Raw genomic sequence first — 26,281 nt, forward strand, 5'->3', positions numbered from 1 at the left:
TTAACTATCATTCAACAATATGACCTGCCTCCAACATCATCGTAATTAGGAAATAATTTTATACTATAACTTAACATGTTACGTGTTGAATGGCCATAAAACATTTCTTAGTTCAAAGTATTAAAATGAGTTTTACTCATTTCCACAAACCTTGAGATAGTTGTTCTACCTCCATTTTGTCTCTTGTATGATAAACTATGGATACATCATATTCTATATCTTCCACTAGAAATACACAAGTTATTTACTTATTATATTCATCTTATACACAATTTGATTCACAGATGTAGCCAAGATCTCATTTGCTCTCAGAAGATAATTACAGAAGTCAACTGTGTCTAATTATTATGCCAGTTCCAATTCAAGATTCAAAAGACACCACAAAACAAGCTAAGTTTGACTTTTAAATCACAAAGTATTCAGAATATTTCAGTTATTTATTACTAGGCAAATATACCCACGGTACTTTTAAAATATTTTATCTCCTTCATAATATTTAATGGTGGAGCATCCCACCTCTTCAAACAGCAACTTTGCTTGTTGTGCTTGCATCTGGTCGTATAACAAATTTTGAAAAAAAAAACAAGTCAATATATCAGTGATATCAAACTATCAAACTCAGGGTAACAAGTACATGTATGGTAAGCTGACAGAGACAGTTACTGTAATAAATAACATTTTAATACTCAGGGATATTACCTTTGATCCTCATTGACAAATGTTTCAAAAACCCTTCCTCTCTGCTATCTATTGGAGTCATATGTCTCAAAGGTAAAGGTAATTCTCTCTGTTCTTCACTGGTGATGTCTCCATATACAGGGATGACTTGCTTTTGCTGTGACATTGCCTCCTGCATTATCCTTTCTGTTTGCAGCATCAAGAAATAACTAAAATAAAGAACCATAATTTATGTGAATTTTGCCATATTATTATTATTTGTGAGAGAATGACACTTTTTTCAGAATTCATAGACAAACTTAAAGAATTAACACAGAAAAAATGGTTTCCAGACTCAACTCATAACTTAAATAATAAAACAAAATTTATGTGAATTTTGTGATATGATATTGAAGGATGTGTGAGAGAGAGAGGGACTTTTTTCCAAATTCAATGACAAAAGCAAAGAACAGACACACAAAAACAGATACAAATCATACAATCAAAGTATACAGAAGATGCCAAGAATACACTTACAACTTACCACATACTGCAAATAATACATAAACAATTTTTTTTTCTGGAGATAGCATAAGTTTCTTTCAAAAAGCATTCTTTTTCTGCAAAAATTTGGCTTGATCCCCTTTTGAATCACGAGTAAACAATTATTTCACAACTACTATTAATGGATTAATTTGTGTTCTTAACTGTCAGTTCTAATACCTATAACAATGTTGTTAATGAAATGTCAAGTTATGAATTACTTGAATCAAAAAAAATAAAGTAACCAGCTCTCTACCAGTACATATAGCATATGGCAATTTGAACTACATTCAAATATAAGGTGTGTAATAGATTCTACTATATCCAGACAGAAATAACAAATTTCAAAGAGAGACAACACCTATCTTATACGTACTCTTGTAGGTTATGTGTAGTTATATACAGCAGTGGCCTCCTGGATTGTTTCAAGGCATAACCAAACATGTTCATTACACTAATTCCAAGTAGAGGGTCATTTTCAAGCAACATGCAAGTCACCCCTTGTCCTGCTAAATCTGGGAAAAATATAAAATATATGTTATATTTTCTACTCCAGATACACATGCATTTCACTGGAACTTACTTAATATCTCTAATTTAAATTAACTGACAATGTTATATATATATATATATATATATATATATATATATATATATATATATATATATATATATATATAATTTATCCATTGAGGGTGCTTAATTCTTATTTACTGGTAAAGATAAGTAATATAATTAACTGACATTCAACAATATAAATTATTATGGTATGTACTTGCAAAAAACCGGGTAAATGGACATGTCGTCACAGTTTTACGCTCTATGTATTCCCAATTGCAATCATGTGTTTTAACAAATTTAGGCCTTACTGAGTATTTTAAATGTAACATGGGCACTCGACAAGGATGCATGTTAAGTCCTTTTCTATTTACATTATTCATAAATGAATTTTATCATAGTTTGAACAAGGCTGGATGTCAGGGTATTTACATAAATGAGGCATTTCCAAATCCACGTCTTTGCTTTATGCTGATGACATTGTACGCATTTCAGACACTGTTGGGGGGTTACAGAAACAAATTTATGAATTAGAGTTTAGACAAATATTGCAGCCAGTATGGTATGCTAGTAAATGTCCAAAAGATGAAAATAGTAGTATTCAGGAGAGGCGGTAAAATAAAGAAAAATGAAAGGTGGTTTTTCAAGGGCCAAAAATTAGAAGCAGTACCTGCAGGGCACAAACCACTAAATCAGCCTATCAGCGGCTGTTATAGACGAATGTAGTTCAGTGAGAGAAAATTAGTGCTTTTTTCCATTTTTTTCCTGGCATTGTAAACTACTGCCATTTTTTTTTTCAGGACCAGGCACAGGTGCGGTGCAGTTGTGAGACCTCTGGCGGAGGGGGCTACTGACTGGAGTGGTGCAGTGGTTTGTTTACAAACAGAGGGGTGCACATGTTCAAGTGATGCCAGTAAGAAATATTGTTGAATGACAGTACATTTTTTTGCCATTGGGAGTTATGTCAGTGTGTCTGCTGTCCATGGAGTGGGAAATGTTTCACAGAATAATTTTGTTCATGCAGTTTTGCAGGCATTTCTTAGTATGGTCGTCAATGGGAAATTATTTGGTGGTTTCTGCCCTGCATATAAATACTTAGGAACATATTTTGGTGCCTGCCTCGGTTAGGGTAAAACTATCCAACATCAAATCAACCAAGCCAATAAAGCATTATTTGTTGTTAAGCTATATTTGAAAAAACAAGCATGTATTTCCTTTGAGGAAGCTTTCTTTCTTTTTGATAGAATGATAACACGCATTCTTTTCTATGGTTATAAACCAGTAGAACGTATTGAAATCTTCCAAGCAAAATTTTGTAGATATTTATGAGGTGTTAGTTCAAATACTGTGACGGAAGCTGTACTAGGGGAATGCGGAAGATATCCATTGTATACCAATTATATGGTAAATAGCATTAAATATTGGTTAAAGCTTGTACATATGAATGAAGATCGCTATCCTGCTCATGTATATGATATGCTATTTAAATTAGATTCAAGTGGAAGGCACACTTGGGCCACAGATGTTAAAATGCTGTTATACAGATATGAATTTGGATATGTCTGGGAGGCTCAGGGTGTGGGAAATTCTGTTTTATTTATTAAAGTTTTCAGGGAAAGATTAGTAGATAATGCTGGCCAAATATGGCACAGTGACATACGTAGGAGCAGCAAACTGGATGCTTATTTATTATTTAAGAGTACGTTAACACTGGAGTGTTTCTTATTAAGCGTTAAAAATGTAAAACACAGAACCTCACTAGCAAGATTCAGATGCGCAAATCACCTACTAAATTAAATATTGAGAGCGGTAGATGGAGAGGAATAGAATGATGCAATACACTCTGTTTAATCTGTAAAAAAACATAATATTTATGATGTAGAAGATGAATACCATTTTTTAATGACATGTGTAGCATATACAGAATTAAGAGAAAAATATCTGCAAGTGAATAACCCTACTAAAGAAAGTTTTTTAAGATTAATGACCACAAAACATAAATTTAATCTCTAGTCTAGCTGCTTATATATTTAATGCTTTTATTAACCTTTTTCATCTTTTGCGGAAATACGAAGTGCGCATGACAGGAACCGCGCGCCACAGGGGTCATGGTAGTCCTCTGCTGTTTCCAGCATGGCAATGCTAGGTGTAGATGGTGTACAAGGTACGCATATAAAAAGGTCGTTTGAAGCGTGCACTGCTTTCTGTCAAACTAAAAAGGTGGCTGAAGCACAGAAATGTGTAAACTGTAGGCAAGAAAACAGCTATTTGGATGGAGAATCAAGCAATTAAATTTTTTTTTTCTTGGTTTAAACTAAGATCTAATAAACAGAAAGATTGGACAGCGGCATTTTCCCTTTGACCAGACGTTCGTACGGGTAAACATTGCTCTATTGTTCCCCTTAAGTTGTTTTGATAGCCGGGCTTAATTTTAATCCCCATTGTACCTAACCCGTGTTTAGCGAATAGCGTGATTTCTCGTGCATTCTCGCGGACGCCACATCGTCGTCAAGTAGATCCGCCATATTGGATAAGCAATGGCACACGTGGAGTTTTTTTATTAAAAAGTTCTAAAGATGTACAGTTTGTTTACATTTCGTAGTTGTCTTAATACTTTATATTCAGAGGAGGCAATACCCAATAGCGCACTACCTGTAACAACAGCTGCCATTTTATAGAAATTGACTCAACTTGGAGATATAGCCGGAAACGTGACGAGATCATCAACGTAACAGATAGTGATATTCGATGCCGTTTTGGACAATAAGGTCATGCTAATCACTGGGAGAAACTGAATGGTGAAGCTACACCAAAACAGAAATTTGATCTATTATGCCTGTTTGTAAAACTTCGTCACTATTAGCGGTCATTCTTTTAGAGCATAATCAATTCAAATTCACCAGAATATTCGTTGCAAATCGGTGAAACAAAAAGGACTGAAAAGAAATCTTTTAAGAAAAAGTAGTTTTTAATTTCACTTTCACAAACACTAATTTGGGTACCTACTTCATAATGATAGTGAAAGGTAAGACATATCTTTATACTGACAATCAAATAAAAGTAAACTCGTTTTTTCATATTTTTAGAACACATGCAATATAGTTTCCTTGCGACTTCATAATCATGCACATATTTTTAAACTCTGCAAAATCTGTTTTGAAACATATGCCTTTTGAACATCTTCCACAGAATGTATTGGAAGAATAATATGTGTAACAATTTTGTTTTCCATCTCACTAAAAATGACTAAATAAAAGATGATTGCTAAAAATTATCAATATTTCATCAGATTTAGCATTTAAAACTGATCATTCATTTCCGGCTGATAAAGTAACATAATACAAGTCATATTCTGTTCATAAGCATTTTATTATAGATTTAATAAGGCACAGATATTGAAATGCAAATAAAAATGTTAACACCTTTAGATACCACTGACTGTTACACAATCACAACAGATAGGTAATTTATTTAGGAGTACTAGTTTCACATGACTAAGAATTATAGCATTTTCCCCCTATTTTGACTTGTTTCAAAATTAATATCTCATTCAATAAAAATTATGCACGTGATGATAATATTTATCTATTGTTAAGAGCACTACTGACTAATTCCAACCTAGACTTGACTTCAGAGTTTACAGAAGGGAGACAATTTATAGTGATATATTTGTTTTTCATGAAGAACAACATATGGCTAGTTTCATGGTGGTTCATTTGCTGAAATATCAATGTGCCTGTCAGGTTCTTGAGTAGCACCGAGTTAACTTGACAGAGGTACGTCGTCATCAGAATCACTTCCATTGCAACATATATCTGAAAAAAAATATTATCACACAGTTAAAAAGATGCTGACGTGTTAATTGCTCATGTTATGTTAAAGTCCACTGTACGGACAACACTGACCTAGCTTTTCCTGCACTTGTAAAACTATCGAGCAAAAATTAAATATTTAATTTCGGGCAGCTTACCATTTTGCTTATTTAATACATCTGTGTGTCTTTTTGATTGTTTACAATCACTTTGCAAACTTGACAGTGGTGCATCTAAATCATCTGCAACCCTTGCATTATCACATTCACCCGAAATAATAAAATAATATTTTACTGTCAAAAAGGTTCTGACATGTGCTAGTCTCTTATTATTTGTCATTTGTATAATTCCACTCAATCCACTGTGGTGATTGCACCTGCCTTTTTGTATCCGATACTGGTAATAATGTTGTCGGTACAGTGGAAATATCTTACTGAGCATGACACACAAGGGACAGATTCATAGTGCCCATGTATGTAAGACATTTTACTTTCAACTCCATAAACTAAAAAGTTCTAGTTATAGACCAGAAAGCTTACCTTTTGATTTTGCTGCCAGATTTTGCTCTTTATTTTTTCTCCTGCGGGCCTTGACCCATTTTAATGGCATCTGAAAACAAAAAATAAAAATAAGGATGTGAGGCACATTTTCACGCAATCTTCTCATTACTTAGGTATAAATCCTGGATAAAAATATCACCAGTTGTAGTCCCCGCCATCTTGTTTTATTGTCATCTTTACCGATAAATATTTCTAAGAAAAAAAAACTAAATTTGAGCTAAGTTTGACCCTACGACCTTCCACTACTTTTTTAGATGAACACAGGTTAACTGCCAATGCATAGTACAGATCTAATTTCGTGTTCGGTTGTGCATTTGAAGCCCATCGATAACAAAAGTCGCCGCCATCTTGTTTTATTGTCATTTTTACCGTTAAATATTCCTAAGAAAAAAAGCTTAAGTTTAGCTAAGTTTGACCCTACGACCTTCTACTACTTTTTTAGATGAACACAGTTTAACTGCCAATGCATAGTACAGATCTAATTTCGTGTTCGGCTGTGCATTTGAAGCCCATCGATAACAAAAGTCGCCGCCATCTTGTGTTATTGTCATTTTTACCGTTAAATATTCCTAAGAAAAAAAGCTAAATTTTAGCTAAGTTTGACCCTACGACCTTCCACTACTTTTTTAGATGGACACAGTTAAACTGCCAACGCATTGTATAGATCCACTTTCGTGTTCAGCTGTGCATTTTAACCCCGGCGATTATGATCAGCACCGCCATTTTGCTTTATTGCCCGAAGTATTGTTTAAATTTTCATAGAAAACTAAGCTACTATAAATTAAATTATCAACCAATAAAACGACAGTGTTATTCAGTCATCAGTAATATAAAAACCAACGTACATAAAGTTAAACTCCCCGTGTTAGACCTTAGGTAACAAAGCATTCAAACTCGCTTGTCTGTCGCCATATTGCTAATTTGAATGCAACAACGGTTTGAAGGCAAATTTTCACGATAATATCTGCTCCAAAATATTGCATATTTTACACACAAGTGAACCCTGTTAGTTTTCCCTTCTGCACAAACATTCTCAGAGAAACTACAAGACTAAAAGAGGTAATTTACCTACCTTGAAATCGCCCACATGCAACAGAGCTCTACCTGCGCACGATCACAACGCGACTGACTACTTCCGCCGTACGAACGTCTTTCCACAGTTAATCGGATTACCCTTTGAAGAATTGCCGAGTGTCCAATCTTTGGTATATTAGATCTTAGGTTTAAATATGATGTGCTGTACAACTAGACTTCACCTAAGCGTCCGAGCCTTGGCTGCACTTTAAATAGTGATGACGAACTAAAGCTTCAAAGTTCTTTTAAATGCTTCCGATAATAAAGATATGCGAAAGAGACTCGTTATTTTTTTATATATTAAATTAAAATAGCCAGTAGACTCGTCCACAGCTTTCAAGAGTGTGCACAATATTACATGTACACTGTATATATATGCAAGCTGTGGCGATATCACCTCATTTACCGGCAGTATCAATTCATTAAGATTTTTATGTCTTGTTTGAAGGATGTCTTAAGAGATTTTTGGAATGATAAAATGAAAAGATTCCCTGCATTGTTTGACTCGTACCTACTGTGTATACAAGTAAAACTGACACGCAGATTGTTCGTCGGTGAACTGATTAAATCGTTTGGTACCTAATCAATTGTTCGGTAAGGGTGGCGGCCTCAACTACGACCTTTCCTCTGTAATTAAAACCTTCTAATTGATAAGTGTTAAATAGGTGAGACAGGAATTCTCGACTCTTTCCCAGACGATAATTAAAGTTTACCGTGTCTTACTCTAGTATATGTACAAAATTAATGACAGGTAAAAATGTCAGACTTTCAGTCTGACAAGTATGAAAATTTTGTCAAACTGAAACAAAACTGTCCGGCAAAAACAAAATTATAGCAATAGGCCAAATTATTTGATTTTTAATTGTATTCATGCGTATTTTCATCGTTTTCAATCAAAGACAATAAAATCATTCAAATAAAGTGTTTTCCACACATTTCATACTTTTCAACTATCTAAGACAATTAAATATAGTAGGCCTACTTTAATGCTAACCAAATTTGTATTACTTTACAAATACGTTGTTAGATTATTTTTATTATCCATTTTGTCTTTACCATACATGTATTATGCACGTGTAGCTTACAGAAAGGCTTTTCTGCATTTTTTTTTTTTTTTTTTTTTTTTGTAATAAACAATTTATACCCATTGAATTTTCCAATTCTCTTGTCATTGAGATCAGAAATAAAGAACTTTTTATTTTGCCGATAACGCGTTCAACAAGAGCCGATGTACTTTCTTCTTCGTATGTCTCTGTTGATCTTGATAATATGAGCCCCATTTGTACACATCAGTAATATGTATACGGGACTGGATACATAATAATAAAAATTTTATCCATGTCTCACGTTAAAAAAAATAGAACCAACCCTGTTAAGGGTTATGAGAGACTAAAACCTGTGATAGGCCTACTACATTTAAAATGATCACTTATCAATAAAACACACACAAAAAGGATATTACATACAAAACTTTTCAAACCTTCTCTTTGTTGTTACACAAAAAGTTGTGAAAGTTCTTGAATTTTTTGTAAGTACCCCGGTAGAATCCCCGTGAAAAACTTCACAGCTTTTACTTTCTTTTTCCATAATCTCATGCTTAAAGTCTTTTCTTTCTTTTAAGGCCCCTATTCTTCAGCTTTTTCTTCAGATCTTTATAATGTTTTTTTCTCGCATTGTTTACCCCCGAGTTCTATTTGCAGATAGTTCGTTATATCCGTTGATTAACTAAGCATTTCTGTTTTTTATTATAGCACCGTTGATCTCCTAATATTATAGTTTTTCTTCTCGCCTTCGAAATGTTCAGCACAAACGTGATTGGGAAATAATTTTATACTATAACTTAACATGTTACGTGTTGAATGGCCATAAAACATTTCTTAGTTCAAAGTATTAAAATGAGTTTTACTCATTTCCACAAACCTTGAGATAGTTGTTCTACCTCCATTTTGTCTCTTGTATGATAAACTATGGACACATCATATTCTATATCTTCACCTAGAAATACACAAGTTATTTACTTATTATATTCATCTTATACACAATTTGATTCACAGATGTAGCCAAGATCTCATTACTACAGAATTATAGAATTACATAGTTACATAATTTACATAACATAATTACAGAAGTCAACTGTGTCTAATTATTATGCCAGTTCCAATTCAGGATTCAAAAGACACCACAAAACAAGCTAAGTTTGACTTTCAAATCACAAAGTATTCAAAATATTTCAGTAATTAATTACTAGGAAGATACATTATATCCACAGTACTTTTAAAATAATTTTTTATCTCCTTGATAATATTTAATGGTGGAGCATCCCACCTCTTCAAACAGCAACTTTGCTTGTTGTGCTTGCATCTGGTGGTATAACAAATTTTGAAAAATAAAAACAAGTCAATATATCAGTGATATCAAACTATCAAACTCAGGGTAACACGTACATGTATGATAAGCTGACAGAGACAGTTACTGTAATAAACAACATTTTAATACTCAGGGGTATTACCTTTGATCCTCATTGATAAATATTTCAAAAATCCTTCCTCTCTGCTATCTATTGGAGTCATATGTCTCAAAGGTAAAGGTAACTTTCTCTGTTCTTCACTGGTGATGTCTCCATATACAGGGATGACTTGCTTTTGCTGTGACATAGCTGCATCCATTATCCCTTTTCTTTCCATTATCAACGAAAAACTAAAATAAAGAACCGTAATTTATGTGAATTTTGGTATATATTAAAAGATTTGTGAGAGAACGGGACTTTTTTCAGAATTCATAGACAAACTTAAAGGACAATAGCCACAGCATCAGAATGGCCTGAACGGAACATTTTCTTCAGAAAACATGCCCAACTAACGATATCTTTATCCAAACACACAAATTAAAAGCTCATTTTGTAAATTTTTGGCTTTAAAAAACGTCCTATTTGCTCCGCCTGGGAGTTAATGAGCTATGTGGTCACGTTGTCCAATGACGACAATCGTGCCACCGGAGAAGAAAGCGTGCTTAGCTGTCAAACTGAGCTGCGTTGTCTACCTGTAAGATGACTTTTTGACAACTGATAAAAGTTCATACTCTTCAAATCTCTTACCAGTGGGGTCTAAATCCCCGTGAAGCTGTGTAAAACCATTTCCAGTCTATTCAATTCTTTAACAAGCAATTAATTATGGTTATCCCAAGTTGTATAAAACACTGCATTTGAATGACTTAAGGGTACTGTTGATTATTGCATATGAGGTCCGTGTTATTTGTGAAATTCAATTTATTTTATTAAACCTCTGACACCCCGTCTTGCATACTTTTATTTAACTGAGGTAAACAATGCCTGTTACCTTTACAAGTCCTATCTTAATCATCCATCTAACTGGAACTTCCTTTACCTCTTAATTAGAGGGTTAAATGGCATTCAATTCTCCTCCCCAATCCAACTCTCGCTGACGATATTTATCTCAGGTAAAAATCTACCTGTGCGTTAGTTTCAAAGAGCAGCTCCCGCAGACCTGGGGGTACTAGATAAAATCTGAATACCAGGTTTATCGAGGAGCTAGAGAAACAAAGAATTTTTCCTGCACAGCTTCATAGGAATTTTAACACGGACTTGATCCAGCTTAGACCTCCAAACATGGGCAATTTTCACAAACAAATAATAAAACTATATTTCAGTTAGCCTCCTTTTAAATAAATATACTGTTCTGGGTAAATAAGAATATTTATTAAATCGAGAGAATATTTTTGACTTAAATGATGATTTCATTATCAATGGAAATTAAGCTACTATATGAGGTACGTAGCTGTAATTGCGCTTTCCTTCATGTTTTGCGTTAGTGTACATTTTGCTGTGTGTGCTTGTAATTTTTTTAAATCTGTGCATACAATTTTTGCAGGTCTGGTTACGCCCCTGTTATGTGATAAAAGTCTAAATTTGGCAATTAGTTCCTAAGCTTATTTAAATAGAATTGCAGTGTAAAAATTTCAACAAGATGTTGGCGCAATAGCCCTTTACTCTTTGTGGATATTTCCCCCGTCAAAGTTTGTCTAAAATTATCTTTCAATCTTTACTCTTTCAAGGACAGTATAAAGTTATCTGGCATATTTTCATGAAAACTTAATGACAAGCCAAGTGTCTCCAGTTCATTTACGACTCAATTTTACCCAAGCAAATTTTTTTTCTTGAGTAGATCTTTATAGCACGGTGTTATAATACAATTTTTCGAACAGGGGATTTAAATCAATATTTAAAACAAGGTAGCAAAGCTGTCAAATGTACAGACAAAAAGCAGGAAATAACAAAGTACATTATGTTAAAATGCAAATTCAACATCAAATTTTAATTATGCTCAACAGGTAATACCAATGTAAGTCAAATGTGTAACAAGCATAGGGCTTCAGGCCCATGGGAGTTCAAGTTCACACTTTGAAAATGTAAAACTTCCAGAAAAAGAAGTCAATTAGACTGCTTTTCCAACTCAGGCTGCATTTTAGTCCTGTATTTCTTTTCTGAAAGTTTGGCAATCATAAGTAACATGGTTTTCCCATAATGGTCATCATGGCAGCAGCACCCAAAATTGTGTTTTCTTCTATTTTGATGCAATATTACATAATGGTTAACAGCATAATGACCGTCAATTTTTAATAATAAAGTATACGTGTCATGGATTTTCAGAAAATGTGACTAGCATGGGTCTTCAAGCCCGAGGAACTTCAAAGTCACACCTTGAAAATGCCAATATGTGAAAAATTTAATTTTCACAAAAAATTGTTTAACTGGCAGAAAGAATTACCAAACAGACTGCATTGCCTACTGAAGCTGTATTTTAGTCCTATGTTTCTTTCCTGTAAGTTTGAGAACAGTAAGTGACATGGTTTTTCTTAGAGCGCATTCTCAACGAATTAAGCCAGGCTTTACAAAGCCGGTGACCTAAAAATGGCGGACGTACATGAAAGAAAAACCGCCTAATCTTTTAATAGTCTCTCTGCCTCCCCACACGTCGTCCCTGCGGGGTACAGTAATTAAATCTCGGCTCCGTTCGCCATGCGGAAGCTACCTGAGAAATATTAAGTGCGCATGCTCACCAGTTAACCTCGTGGTAAAGAAGGCATGGCGGCTGAAGGCGATCGAAGGAAAAAAGCTCTTCTGTTCTATTATCTTTGAAAACAGAGACGAAAAAGGAATAATTTGGCCCGTAGAGCAGCAATGAATCGACTATCTACAGAGAAAATATCACCAGAGATATTCACGGAAATATTAATGTTCGGAGCCGAGATTTAATTACTGTACCCCGCAGGGACGACGTGTGGGGAGGCGTGTGAGAGGCAGAGAGACTATTAAAAGATTAGGCGGTTTTTCTTTCATGTACGTCCGCCATTTTTAGGTCACCGGCTTTGTAAAGCCTGGCTTAATTCGTTGAGAATGCGCTCTTAAATGGTCATCATGGGAGCAGTGCCCAAAATAGGTTTTTTTCAAGTTTTGATGCAATATTACATAATGTTTAACAGCATAATGACCATCAATTTTTAATGATAAAATATTATTATTATGGATATTCAGAAAATGTGACTAGCAAAGGTCTTCAGGCCCATGGAACTTCAAAGTCACAACTTGAAAATGCCAAAATGTAAACAAGACAGCACTGTTCTGAAATGTTTTTTTTTTTTCCATTTTTAACAATTTTTAACATAAAACAAAATTAACAGTTTACTGCCATTTTCATATGATCAACTAAGAAAATTGATGAGATGGGAAAAATATCAATAGAGCAGTGTTAAATGTCCAATTTCTTCCATTCTGAGATTCTGAACATAGTGAATGATTGAATCTGACAAACTGCAATGATATGAGTTTATTTCCATTTTTGAAACTTTATTACACAATACACGATAACAAGTTTACCATCATTTTTACAAAATCAACTAACAATGTTGTAAAGATGCAGGAAATGTCAAACAAACACTTTGACGTATCTTATTAATTAAATAATGAAACTGTTAACATGCCTAAGAGTTGAATCTGAGGAAATGTGAAAAAACAGCATAACTTCTAAAATAATGGCCCGATTATGCTGATTTTTGGACTCAACCTGCGTTTTAGCAGGATTGACCACTCCTGTGAGTTTAATGACAATTGGCCTATCTGTTTTTCTTGCATTGTGTTTACAGTATTGCATATATGCTGAAAAGTGAAAAAAAAAGCATAACTACTAAAATAGTGGCCTGATCATGCCGATTTTCAAACTTGACCTGCGTTTTAGTAAGATCGATTACTCCTGTAAGTTTCATGACAACGGGCCTATCGGTTTTCCTTGAAACATGTTAACAGTGTTGCATATATGCTGAAAAGTGAAAAAACAGCATAACTTCTACAGTAATGGCCCGATCATGCTGATTTTCGAACTTGTTTTGCGACATCTGCGTCTGCGTCTGTACATAAAAATTGTAGCTTCATACTTAAAAGAATTGGGTATCTCCCGCTTTTCATAACGTACTAAGTTATATTCAATGAAGTAAGTTATATACAATGAACTAAGGTGTCAGTAGTGCTCGTTTTTACACCCAACATTCTTTTAAAAAAATCCGTTTGTGGCTTTCTTATACTCCTTACCAGGTTAAATCTCCATGCATAATTTAAAATGTACTAACGTATGTAAAACTGCACATTTAGTAAACACATTAAATTAATGATTTTTATGTATACATATAGCCATCATCTGCGTCTGTCGTCGCCGTCGCCGTCGTCGCCGTCGCCGTGCACTTTTACCGATAACACGATAAGTGGAAAACCATTTTACCTTTTGACTTGAAACTTGCAGAACTGATGAATATTCATAATACGCAGGTCAAGTTCGAAAATCAGCATGATCGGGTCACTTTTAGGGAATTTATGCAGTTTTTTCACTTTTTTCAGCATATATGCAGCACCGATAACACGATAAGTGGAAAACCATTTTACCTTTTGACTTGAAACTTACAGAACTGATGAATATTCATAATACGCAGGTCAAGTTCGAAAATCAGCATGATCGGGTCACTTTTAGGGAATTTATGCTGTTTTTTCACTTTTTTCAGCATATATGCAGCACCGATAACACGATAAGTGGAAAACCATTTTACCTTTTGACTTGAAACTTACAGAACTGATGAATATTCATAATACGCAGGTCAATTTCGAAAATCAGCATGATTGGGCTATTTTGAGGGAATTTATGCTGTTTTTTCACTATTTTCAATATAAATGCAACACTGATAACACAATATAAGAAAAACGGATTGGCCAATTGTAATTATACTCACAGGAGTGGTCAATCTTACTAAAACGCAGGTTGAGTTCGAAAATCAGCATAATCGGGCCATTATTTTAGAAGTTATACTGTTTTTTTCACATTTCCTCAGATTCAATTCTTAAGCATGTTAACAGTCTCATTATTTAACTAATAAGATGCCTAAAAGTGTTTGTTTGATATTTCCTGCATCTTTACAACATTGTTAGTTGATTATGTAAAAAACATGGTAAACTTGTTATCATGTATTGTGTAATAAAGTGTCAACAAGGCAGCAAAGCTGTCAAATGTACAGACAAAAAAACAGAAAATAAAGATGCAAATAAGTGAAAAATTAAATTTTCACAAAAAACTGTTAAATTGCCAGAAAAATTTACCAAACAGACTGCGTTGCCTATTGAAGCTGTATGTTAGACCCATGTTTCTTTCCTGTAAGTTTGAGAACAGTAAGTGACATGATTTCCCTTAAATGGTCATCATAGGAGCAGTGCACAAAATAGGGGTTTCTTCAAATTTTGATGCAACATTACATAATGTTTAACAGCATAATGACAATCAAATGTTATTAATAAAATATTAGTAACATGTTCATTCAGAAAATGTGACAAGCAAAAGTCTTCAGGATCATGGAACTTTAAAGTCACACCTTTAAAATGCCAATATGTGAAAAATTAAATTTTCAAAAAAAACTGTTTAACTGCCAAAAAAAAAAAAAAAAAAAAAAAAAAAAAAAAAAAAAAAAAATACAAAAAATACAAAACAGACTGCATTGCCTACTGAACCTGTATTTTAGTCCCATGTTTCTTTCCTGTAAGTTTGAGAACAGTAAGTGACATGATTTTCCTTAAATGGTCAAAATAGGGGTTTCTTCAAATTTTGATGCAATATTACATAATGTTTAACAGCTTAATGACCATCAATTTTTAATTATAAAATATTTGTATCACAGATATTCAGAAAATGTGACTAGCAAAGGTCTTCAGGCCCATGGAACTTCAAAGTCACACCTTGAAAATGCCAAAATGTAAACAAGACAGAACTGTTCTGAAATGGGTTTATTTCCATTTTTAACACTTTTTTAACATAAAACAAAATAAACATTTTACTGCCATTTTTATATGACCAACTAAGAAAATTGATGAGATGGGAAAAGTATCAATAGAACAGTGTTAAATGTCCAATTTCCTCCATTCTGAGATTCTGAACATAGTGGATGATTGAATCTGACAAACTGCAATGATATGAGTTTATTTCCATTTTTGACACTTTATTACACAATACATGATAACAAGTTTACCATGTTTTTTACATAATCAACTAACAATGTTGTAAAGATGCAGGAAATATCAAACAAACACTTTAAGGCATCTTATTAGTTAAATAATGAGACTGTTAACATGCCTAATAACTGAATCTGAGGAAATGTGAAAAAAAAGTATAACTTCTAAAATAATGGCCCGATTATGCTGATTTTCGAACTCAACCTGCATTTTAGTAAGATTGACCACTCCAGTGAGTATAATTACAATTGGCCAATCCGTTTTTCTTATATTGTGTTATCAGTGTTGCATTTATATTGAAAATAGTGAAAAAACAGCATAAATTCCCTAAAAATGGCCCAATCATGCTGATTTTCGAACTTGACCTGCGTATTATGAATATTCATCAGTTCTGTAAGTTTCAAGTCAAAAGGTAAAATGGTTTTCCACTTATCGTGTTATCGGTGCTGCATATATGCTGAAAAAAGTGAAAAAACAGCATAAATTCCCTAAAAGTGACCCGATCATGCTGATTTTCAAACTTGACCTGCGTATTATGAATATTCATTAGTTCTGCAAGTTTCAAGTCAAAAGGTAAAATGGTTTTCCACTTATCGTGTTATCGGTAAAAGTGCACGGCGACGACGGCGACGACGGCGACGACAGACGCAGATGATGGCTATATGTACAGACACATCTGTGTCTGTACATAAAAATGGAAATAAACTCATATCATTGCAGTTTGTCAGATTCAATCATCCACTATGTTCAGAATCTCAGAATGGAGGAAATTGGACATTTAACACTGTTCTATTGATACCTTTCCCATCTCATCAATTTTTTTAGTTGGTCATATAAAAATGGCATTAAAATGTTTATTTTGTTTTATGTTAAAAAAGTGTTAAAAATGGAAATAAACCCATTTCAGAACAGTGCTGTCTTGTTTACATTTTGGCATTTTCAAGGCGTGACTTTGAAGTTCCATGGGCCTTAAGACCCCTATTTTGGGCACTGCTTCCATGATGACCATTTAAGGAAAATCATGTCACTTACTGTTCTCAAACTTACAGGAAAGAAACATGGGACTAAAATACAGCTTCAGTAGGCAATGCAGTCTGTTTGGTTTTTTTTTTTTTTTTTTTTTTTTTTTTTTTTTTTTTTTTTTTTTTGGCAGTTAAACAGTTTTTTGTGAAAATTTAATTTTTCACATATTGGCATTTTCAAGGTGTGACTTTGAAGTTCCATGATCTTGAAGACTTTTGCTTGTCACATTTTCTGAATGTCCATGTTACTAATATTTTATTAATAACATTTGATTGTCATTATGCTGTTAAACATTATTTAATGTTGTATCAAAATTTGAAGAAACCCCTTTTTTGGGCACTGCTCCTATGATGACCATTTAAGGGAAATCATGTCACTTACTGTTCTCAAACTTATAGGAAAGAAACATGGGACTAAAATACAGTTTCAATAGGTAACGCAGTCTGTTTGGTAAATTTTTCTGGCAATTTAACAGTTTTTTGTGAAAATTTAATTTTTCACTTATTTGCATCTTTATTTTCTATTCTTTGTCTGTACATTTGACAGCTTTGCTGCCTTGTTTTTAATGCTACTAGTAGCAAACAATGCTTTTTTTCTTGATCTGCTATATGTTTTTGGGTTTGACAAAGCTTACAAATTTGCAAAAAATTTTGCGTACAGACGCAGAACTTGCGTTTCAAGTTATAAAATGATAAATCTTTTAAATTATTTAATATTTCAAATGAAATAACCATCAGAAACAAATCCTCAAAGCATAAACGAATTAGGATAACAAACCATTTTATTACAGCAGTTCCCATTTTTTCTTTAATATACCGCTCTTTTTCCTGTTTTTCCACAACACGTTTTCTTCCACGGAAGTAATGCCTGGGCATACGCATGCTTCAAGATACCCTGAGAGCAATTACTTTTATTAATGTTCGCGACCGTGTTTGAACTTAATTGTTTAAATATTAATATTTAACGTCATTTACAAATACCAATAAAATAACCCCATGAAGTAAATGAGATATATTGAAAAATATGAAAGCCCACCAAGACGAGTTGGATACCTGTTATTACCTGGCTTGGGAGGTGCAGCAGTGCATAATTAACAGGTTTTATTGTTAACGAGCACTTGGTGAACTACAATGCATTTGAAATGCATCAGCAATTAGTAAGTTTGCCAATTGATGACAGTTAATCTAAAAGACTATCAGCTTTTGATATGATCTAAAACACCTGAGGTGACCGAGATCTGGAGCATCGCAATTATTGTCACCGAAGTTAGTAAGTAAGTCACAGAAGACCGTCACAGACAAAGAAAGATTGTCAAGGAGTGCTGCAATTTTGGTGAATCCCACGGCAACACACTGAGGCATAATGTACTTTCCTAAACTATTCTGTCTGTATGCATCATGCAGTTCAGTTGAGTCTCATAGACCTTTATCCTCATTGCCGTCACAGTACCACGTGACCCAGATCTGTTGCTTCATTTATGCATATTGAGGTGAGGTTTACTAAAACGCTTTTTTTTCTACTAATATATTGTTTTTATAATTTTTAAATGGCAGGGATTGATTAAGACATACATCTTGTGAATAGATTGAGTGCTGAATCTTCAGAATTTGAGAAATGGATTTTTATGTGGCTATTGTCCTTTAAAGAATTAACACAGAAAAAAGTTTCCAGACTCAACTCATAACTTAAATAATAAACCAAATTTTATGTAAATTTTGTCATATGATATTAAAGGATGTGTGAGAGAGAGAGGGACTTTTTTCAAAATTCAATGAGAAAAGCAAAGAACAGACACACAAAAACAGATACAATCAAAGTACTGTATACAGAAGATGCCAAGAATACACTTACAACTTACCACATACTACAAATAATACATAAACAGATTTTTTTCTGTAGATAGCATAAGTTTTTTTCAAAAGCATTCTTATTCTGCATAAATTTGGCTTGATCCCCTTTTGAATCACAAGTAAACAATAATTTCACAACGACTATTAATGGATTAATTTGTGTTCTTAACTGTCATTTCTAATACCTATAACACTGTTGTTAATGAAATGTGTAGTTATACATTACTTAAATCAAAAATTAAGTAACCAGCTCTCGACCAGTGTATATAGCATATGGCAATTTGCACTACATTCAAATATAATGTGTGTAATAGATTCTACCACATCCAGACAGAAATAACAAATTTCAAAGAGAGACACCTTATACTTACTCATGCAGGTAATGTGTAGTTATATACAGCAGTATTCTCCTGGATTGTTTCAAGGCATACTGAAGCATATCCTTTACTTTATTTTCAAAAGGAGAGTCACTTTCAATCAACATACAAATCACCCCTTGTCCTGCTAAATCTGATAAAATGTAAAATATATGTTAAATATTCAACTCCAGATATACATGCATTTCACTGAAACTTACTTAATGTATTCAATTTATATTAAATGTAATATAGATTATTTACCTGTAGAATATGCCTCTTATTTAGTAGTAAGTAATATAATTAACTTACGGTAAAGTGCCATGAATTTCGAACGGCTCTTGAATTTCGAACGATCTTAAAATCGGCCGTCTGGAGTTTTTTCTGGACCATGAATTTCGGCCAGTAAGCAATTTTGCGCGATCTTGATTTCGTGAATTTCGTACCCCTTAAAATCGGCCACCGGGCTATTCTCGTGCTTATAAAGATTTAACAGTCGGCAATGTTGGCCTCGCGTACCTTTACCTGAGTACTACGTGTGCGGCCCAAGGTGCAAGATAACGATCGGTACAGTTAGTTTAGGACGCTAAACAACATCGTCATATCCATTCATTCAGATAACAGGAGAATCTATTAAGAGTTGTACCTGTCGGGCTGTTGATTCTTTACCGCAGTATCCGGTGTGAGATAGCGATCGGTAGTTTTGCTGAGGCGCACAATAGCATTGTTAACAGTAGAGACTTCAGTAACAGGACAAAAGAGCAATATTAAGAGCTGCAGTAAAAATTACCATTATTGCTTTCTTGTCTCGCTCAGATCGTTCACGATCTCCCGCTGACGATCTTCCCCTAATGAAGTTCCTTGAAATGTACAAATGAAATGAAAAATATTTTTAAAAATTTATAAATTTCAATGGGGGGGGGGATGGGGGGGGGGGGATGGGGGGTTAAAAACAATCGAGAACGATCTCCGGCTGACGATCTTCCGCAAACGAAAGTCACTGAAAGAGTATGAGCTTTCTCGTTTCACTCGGATTGCGACGCTGACGATACGAAAATTGCGTTCTCGTCTCGCCCTTTGGCTTACGAAGTCTCTTTAACAAATATGAAAATTGCCTCCTGGTCTCTCTCGGATTGCGAACGATCTCTCGCTGAAAATTTGAAATTTTCCTTTTTGTCAATCAGCTTTGTCAGTTGCCGTGCGTATGAAGGTCCGGAAGGTGTCCCCTTTCACAAATTGGCCTGTAGTTTGCTTAGTGTTTTGTACCGCATGAAGGTCACTCTTGTCACGGCGTGGAATGTGTATCTTAAAGTTCATAGAAGCATTTTATTGTGTTTTGTAAGCTTTAGGAAGTAGTTTCGTTGTGACTGAATATCAGCGTACACTACAAAGTAGTACCATTCATCTGTGACGCATCATAAAAGCAAGGTACGTCAAATTACTCTAAGAAAATTTCTTACAACGTCCAAGGCTGTCCCGACAAGCCAAGACGTCATTAAAAAAGTCGCAAGCCGTCTAGCCGTCTTTGAAAATATAGGCCGTCCGGTGATGTCAGCGGCCGTCCAAATGACGGCTGGACGGTTCACTGGGAAAAGCCTTGCTCATAAGGGTATATTTATTTAACTAGGGGCTTACTGACATCACCCAGCTTACATGCGGGTGCCTCCCAAAATTATATTAAAGGATAAAATTGTAATATATCTAAGTTTAATTGTTTGTAAATTTTGTAAAAATTGCCCATGCCACCCCGTTAGTTTGGAGGGTTAAGCTGGATCAAGTCCGTGTCAAAATTCTTTGAAGCTTTGCAGGAAAAATCAATCTTCCTTTGTTTCTCTGGCTCCTTGTTTAGCCCGATGATCAGATTTATCTAGTGCCCCCACGTCTGCTGGAGCAGCTCTTTGAAAATAACACACAGGTAGATTTTTATCTGAGATAAATATCGCGTTCGATACACTCAAGACAAAAGCTACCTGTGAGCTGAAGGGCACTTTACCCTCTAATTAAGAGGTAAAGGAAGTTCCAGCTAGATGGACGATTAAGATCGGACTTCAGATGGTAACTAGGACGGTTGGACCATATCCTGTAACTAGTATTGTTTACCTCAGTTCTGTGAAAGCAAACGAGAAGGGTGTCAGAACAATGGTGCATATATAAATTATACAGAGAATTTGTACATTCAGTTGACGTTAACTTATAATCGAAGGGGATTTTCGATAATATTCCTTGAAAAGTACACTAGATTTATAGAGAATAATATCATGGTTGGCCAAAAAATTATATACGCACAGTGTATCAGTGTATGCCTGGTTACGCCCCTGTCGCAAACCAGCAAACCATACCCTGCTGACTACATGAAAATTGCCTTCTAGCATGGACAAAAAGTCCAAGTTTCTATGCTTGCTCGGATCGCTGACGATCTCTTGCTGACGAATAAAGTAACAAAGTCCCTTGAACTAGTGTGGAAATTGGCTTATTGTCGCGCTCAGATCGCTCACTATCTCCCATTGACGATCTTCCAGTCCCTTGAACGAATATAAAAACTGCCTTTTCGGTTTACTCTAGATTACCTACAGGTATCTCTCGCGTTTGTTTGAAATGGTTTCAATGACAAAACGTGCACGCTTTTCAAATGCGTACATTGACGCAACTATGCGCCAGGAAATCAGTTGCTGCTGCTGGTCAAGATTGGGTTGCCTGAGCGAAAAAAAAATGGCCCTAACCCCCCCCCCCTCAAACCTAGTATATTTGATCACAGACAACAATCAGCGGTCATCTTGGTCGCAGCGCACGACGGAGAGAGACCGTAATACAAAGTTCGGCTGCCGTGGCGAAGGCTACCTGTGCGCCGCACATACCGATCTGCGGTCGTAGTGGCCTCCCCGCACGGAGGAGGCCGGATTCTGCAGGGAAGGCTACGTATGCGTCGGAGACACCGACCCGCGAACGATGAGATGAGGCCGCATTCGCGCGTAAAGCTCCGCCCGACTTTAACGGTAAAGGCAACGAACCTGGTCGCGGAAGACACTTGTCGCAGATGAAGGCTACCTGCACGTGTGCCATAGACAGGTTTCAGTGCACGGAAAGGAGCAACGGTAACACTAATCTTCCATAGTAAAGGTAATCTGGCCGTGGCAGACGCTAATCGTCGGCCGTCTCTCCCTCCGTCCACTCCCGTTCTGAGCGCCAGGATCGTTTTTGGAAAACGACACTACTGATAACGATGTTTTGCGGCCCTAGACAACAGTACAACTCTATCTATGGGCCATACACAGTGATCGGGTGAAAGTACGTGTACACCTTTGGTCGCAATTACCGACACTCACACATCATACATTATGGTAACTCTAAATAGATCGTCGGGAGAAGCTAACAGAAGGCCTAGCGACGAACAGACAACTTCCGGTCAAAATTGACAGAATTCCATGAAATTCGAACGTTTGGAAGTTCTGAGCACCTCCATTTCATGAATTTCGGCCAGAACGATCTTTTCCCAAATTTAATTATTTTCTACTGTTCGAAATTCATGGCACATTACCGTACATTCAACAATATGACATGCCTCCAACATCTATTGATTGGAAAATAATTTCTTTACTATAACTTCATTATCACATGTTGAATGGCCATAAACTATTTCTTAGTTCAAAGTATTAAACTGTGTTATATTCATCTCCACAAACCTTGAGATAGTTGTTCTACCTCCATTTTGTCTCTTTTGTCATAAAAAATGGACACATCATATTCTTCCCCTGGAAATACACATTGTCAAGTTATTTACTTATCATACTGATCTTGCACAAACTTTGATCTGGGAAAATGATAAAGGGATAATAACTCTTCGTATGAGATCTATATTTCACAATAAAAACATTGTGAATAACTCATAGAACTATAATATATTCTGTTTTACCACAAAAACGGCAGTCATAGCTATTATTCTGATGTCTGAGCTTGTCTTTAGACCACGTGACCTCCATTGATGGCTATACTCTGTTAAAATCTCTTAAGAGATTTTAACAAAAAACCAAACTTTTTAGAAAAAAACAGGGCCTAACTTTGAATGTAAAAATGGATACATAAACCACTGGTAAGTATGGGAAAATTGTTGTTTACTCCAGGAAAATTCATTTTTTGGCCGAAACGAAGAGTTATTATATATGTTATATTTTCAACTACAGATATACTTACATGCATTTCACTGGAACTTGTACTAATGTATCCAATTAAAATTTAATGTAATATAAGTCATTAATCAGGCCCGTAGCCAGGGGGGGTTCGGGGGGGTTAGAAAGAACCGCCCCTTTTGCTGGGAAAAGGTCCATTCTGGGTAATATTTGGTCTAGGTACATAAAGTTTTTATGGGAAAAGGTCCACTTTTTTAGAAAAAGAACCCCCCTTTTGAAATTGCTGGTTACGGGCCTGCATTTGCCTGTAGAATGTGTTTCTTTTTAAGTAGTAAGTACTATATTATATTTCTTTACCTTTATTTTGCATTCTTTAATATGACCTGCCTCTGACTTACATCTGATTCTGACATATTTTTCTATATTATCACTTTACTGTTACATTTAAAATGGCCACCAAACATTTCTTATATCAAAGTATTAAACTGAGTTATACTGATCTTCACAAACCTTTAAACAGTTGTTCTACCTCCTTTTTGTCTTCTCTGGCATAAAATATGGAGACATCATATTCTATATCTTCCCCTGGAAATACACAAGTTATTTACTTATTATACTCATCTTTAACACACTTTGATAGGCAGATGTAGCCAAGATCACATTTGCTCTCAGCAGATAATCACAGAAGTCCACTGTGTCTAAATTAATTGTCAGCTAGTTCCAATGCATTCACAAAAAAGATACATCAGATACCGTGTAGCTATTAAAAAACACAACTACTGGTACGCGTTTAATCGATAACTGATTTAATACTCGTCAAATTACCATCCGCCCCCTTTCTTATGAATAGGTATTACTTTATTAATACAATGCAACCGACGTGTAGCCGCATGTTAGAAGACAATGTGTGACTACGCACAGCAGTATGAGGCCGCTAGCCCTTCCCAGCAAGGAGTCAACTAAGCCGCAAGTTAGAAGACAATGCGTGATTACTAACAGTAGTAGGAGGCCGCTTCCGCTCCCCAGCAAGGAGTCAACACAGCAGTGCGTAACCCGGGCTTAATTAGGGGTTATTAGTTGTCCACTTATGATCGGTATTGTTCGTCTTGATTGCAGCACACTTCCTACTCACTATTGGTTCGCCTGCCTCTTCTTTAAATGCTCTCTCAAACCTTTCCTCAGTAAGCCGAGAATGGAAACACGTTTATCTTCCGATAAACTTCGTCGTTGATGTATTTTTTGGCATCCTTCTACAGTGGGCCATAAGGCTCTATCTATGATTTTTTTCGTCTGGCATTTTACCAGATTAAGCTGACGCTTGAAAACTAAATTAAATGAATAATTTTCTCACGTGCACGTATCCAGTTAATTTTACGACAATAACTTCCACGGCACCTCCGCCATTTGCAATTGTAGACGAACCACGTGTTTCCAACTGATAGGCCAATACAACTATACCTGACCCATTGCACGATAAAAAAACGTTTATATTTAATGAATTAAAAAAACATTTGGGAATCTCGATTTTCTATTGATAAACTTTCGATGGTATCCCTGTATTAAATCATCCACTGCTACCCCCTCTATTGTAGTGTAGCATGACTCGTATCACAAGATGGTCTTAGAAATGAAGTAAGACAACCCTACAATTTCGTCATAATGATTCATGGTCAAACAATAGAAGCATGAAATTAACACCTTTTACAGTGTGAAGGACGACACCTAATGAGGCTTTTGTTTTTTTCCCTGGGTGGTTATTACAAAGTAAGAATGTTGACGTAAGTGTTATCTGCTTCCTGGTGAAGACTTTTGCGTGTTCAAAGGAACAATGGAAATGTCATTTCAAAACAAAGAGCCACATTTCCCTACTTAGGTGGCCAAAATATTGTCAATGAAACGCAAAAAAAAAGACAAAATCACCAGCTGTTTCTGACTGAGTCTAACTCAAATGCAAAAAGGTACGCACAGCGACAAAGCGCTATTGTAAACAATGACCCGACGATGAGATCAATAGATGTATAAATGACTTATTGTACTATAAAATTGTACCCCTGCCCCTACTTGTATATTATTACACACATAAGGCCACCCTATACCAGAGTTGCAGATTGATTTTTCATTACGCAGTCTCTTGCACTGAAGAAAAATACTCATATATAATTTGCGGTCCTAGTAGAGGGTCGGTCTTCTCTCATTTTTCTCAAATCAAAATAAACTAGCAAACATGAAAATTGACAAGCTGTATTAGGATGTAAAGTGTTGAGAACCCTTTAACAAGGTGTATGGTATTATGCACTTTTAGACAAATTTTAATTTCATTTAAATTTAATTTTAATTTCAATTAAATTCAATTTTAATTTTAATTAAAATTGATATTACCGAAATTAGTAAATGTCGTTTGCGTCATGTATCAATATTTATGTGCATAATAGTACCTACGTTATAAACATTCAGCAAAGATCTTTGGAAGGCCGCTCTTTCGTCGTTTATATCAAATGAAAAATATCTGATACCCATCGTAACAATCATTATACCATGATAAGCGATTAGCATACTTATTTATGTCCCCAGTCATAATAACTTTAACAATTACAACAAACCTCCCTACTCTGCTTTTCATTGCAAAAACAATTAGCCACAACTGTTTTAATATTAAAAGATATCAATAATAATGACAATTTCAAAATTTCAAAAGTACCTTTGGGGTACGAACCCCCGTCGGACAGGTTACAACGTTTGCAACGACGTTAACCGTTATTCCACCAATTCTATTATACTTTCACACCGATATCGAGAGATCTGTATTGCCGGGCATACCGAAGCTTTGCGGAAATTGCCGAAGGCTAGGAAAATTCTTCAAAATATATTTTTATTACTTTTAATCAAATCACGACTATCTCTCACTGCCCTGAGGTATGGCTAAAACCTTTCAGTTGTCATCAGACTTTGTAATTTGGGAGAAAAAAGTGAAACAGGAACTTCTGGTGATGAATAATATATTATAGTGCTGCAAGGTCTTGTTTTCTATCCCTGATGTACGAGTAGCTTTTTCTACAGTTTCTATAATTCTCTTAACGTATGAAAATATGCAGGTTTTCTGATACAATAAGACTTTGATAAAATCAAAACCAATAATACTTTTCAAGTCGCGAGTCGGGATAAATATC

General features: G+C 35.1%; 1 protein-coding gene and 1 long non-coding RNA gene across 3 annotated transcripts in view; both read right to left on the bottom strand.

The window, feature by feature from the left end:
- Positions 1-26,281, bottom strand: part of LOC106160267 (uncharacterized) — a 116,663-nt gene that overhangs the window by 45,694 nt on the left and 44,688 nt on the right. The window contains exons 4-11 of one of the 2 annotated variants that reach the window (XM_086998252.1): positions 23,625-23,699; positions 22,671-22,739; positions 19,006-19,144; positions 9,714-9,901; positions 9,125-9,199; positions 1,577-1,715; positions 700-887; positions 151-225 (exon numbers count right to left, since the gene is read on the bottom strand). The exons of the other annotated variant lie outside the window; for it this stretch is intronic. Coding sequence (XP_086854378.1) covers positions 151-225; positions 700-887; positions 1,577-1,715; positions 9,125-9,199; positions 9,714-9,901; positions 19,006-19,144; positions 22,671-22,739; positions 23,625-23,699 — 948 coding nt within the window. The remainder of the gene's footprint in view (positions 1-150; positions 226-699; positions 888-1,576; positions 1,716-9,124; positions 9,200-9,713; positions 9,902-19,005; positions 19,145-22,670; positions 22,740-23,624; positions 23,700-26,281) is intronic. 2 annotated transcript variants of the gene reach the window in all.
- On the bottom strand, positions 5,109-7,101 carry LOC147759712 (uncharacterized). Its single transcript, XR_015331560.1, has 3 exons — positions 6,976-7,101; positions 6,110-6,179; positions 5,109-5,573 (listed from the first exon to the last, which is right to left on the bottom strand). It is a non-coding gene; the product is annotated as an uncharacterized LOC147759712 (long non-coding RNA).

This window comes from Lingula anatina, chromosome 10, assembly GCF_051362555.1.
Source record: "Lingula anatina isolate TDL-2025a chromosome 10, LinAna3.0, whole genome shotgun sequence".
NCBI classification, from domain to species: domain Eukaryota; kingdom Metazoa; phylum Brachiopoda; class Lingulata; order Lingulida; family Lingulidae; genus Lingula; species Lingula anatina.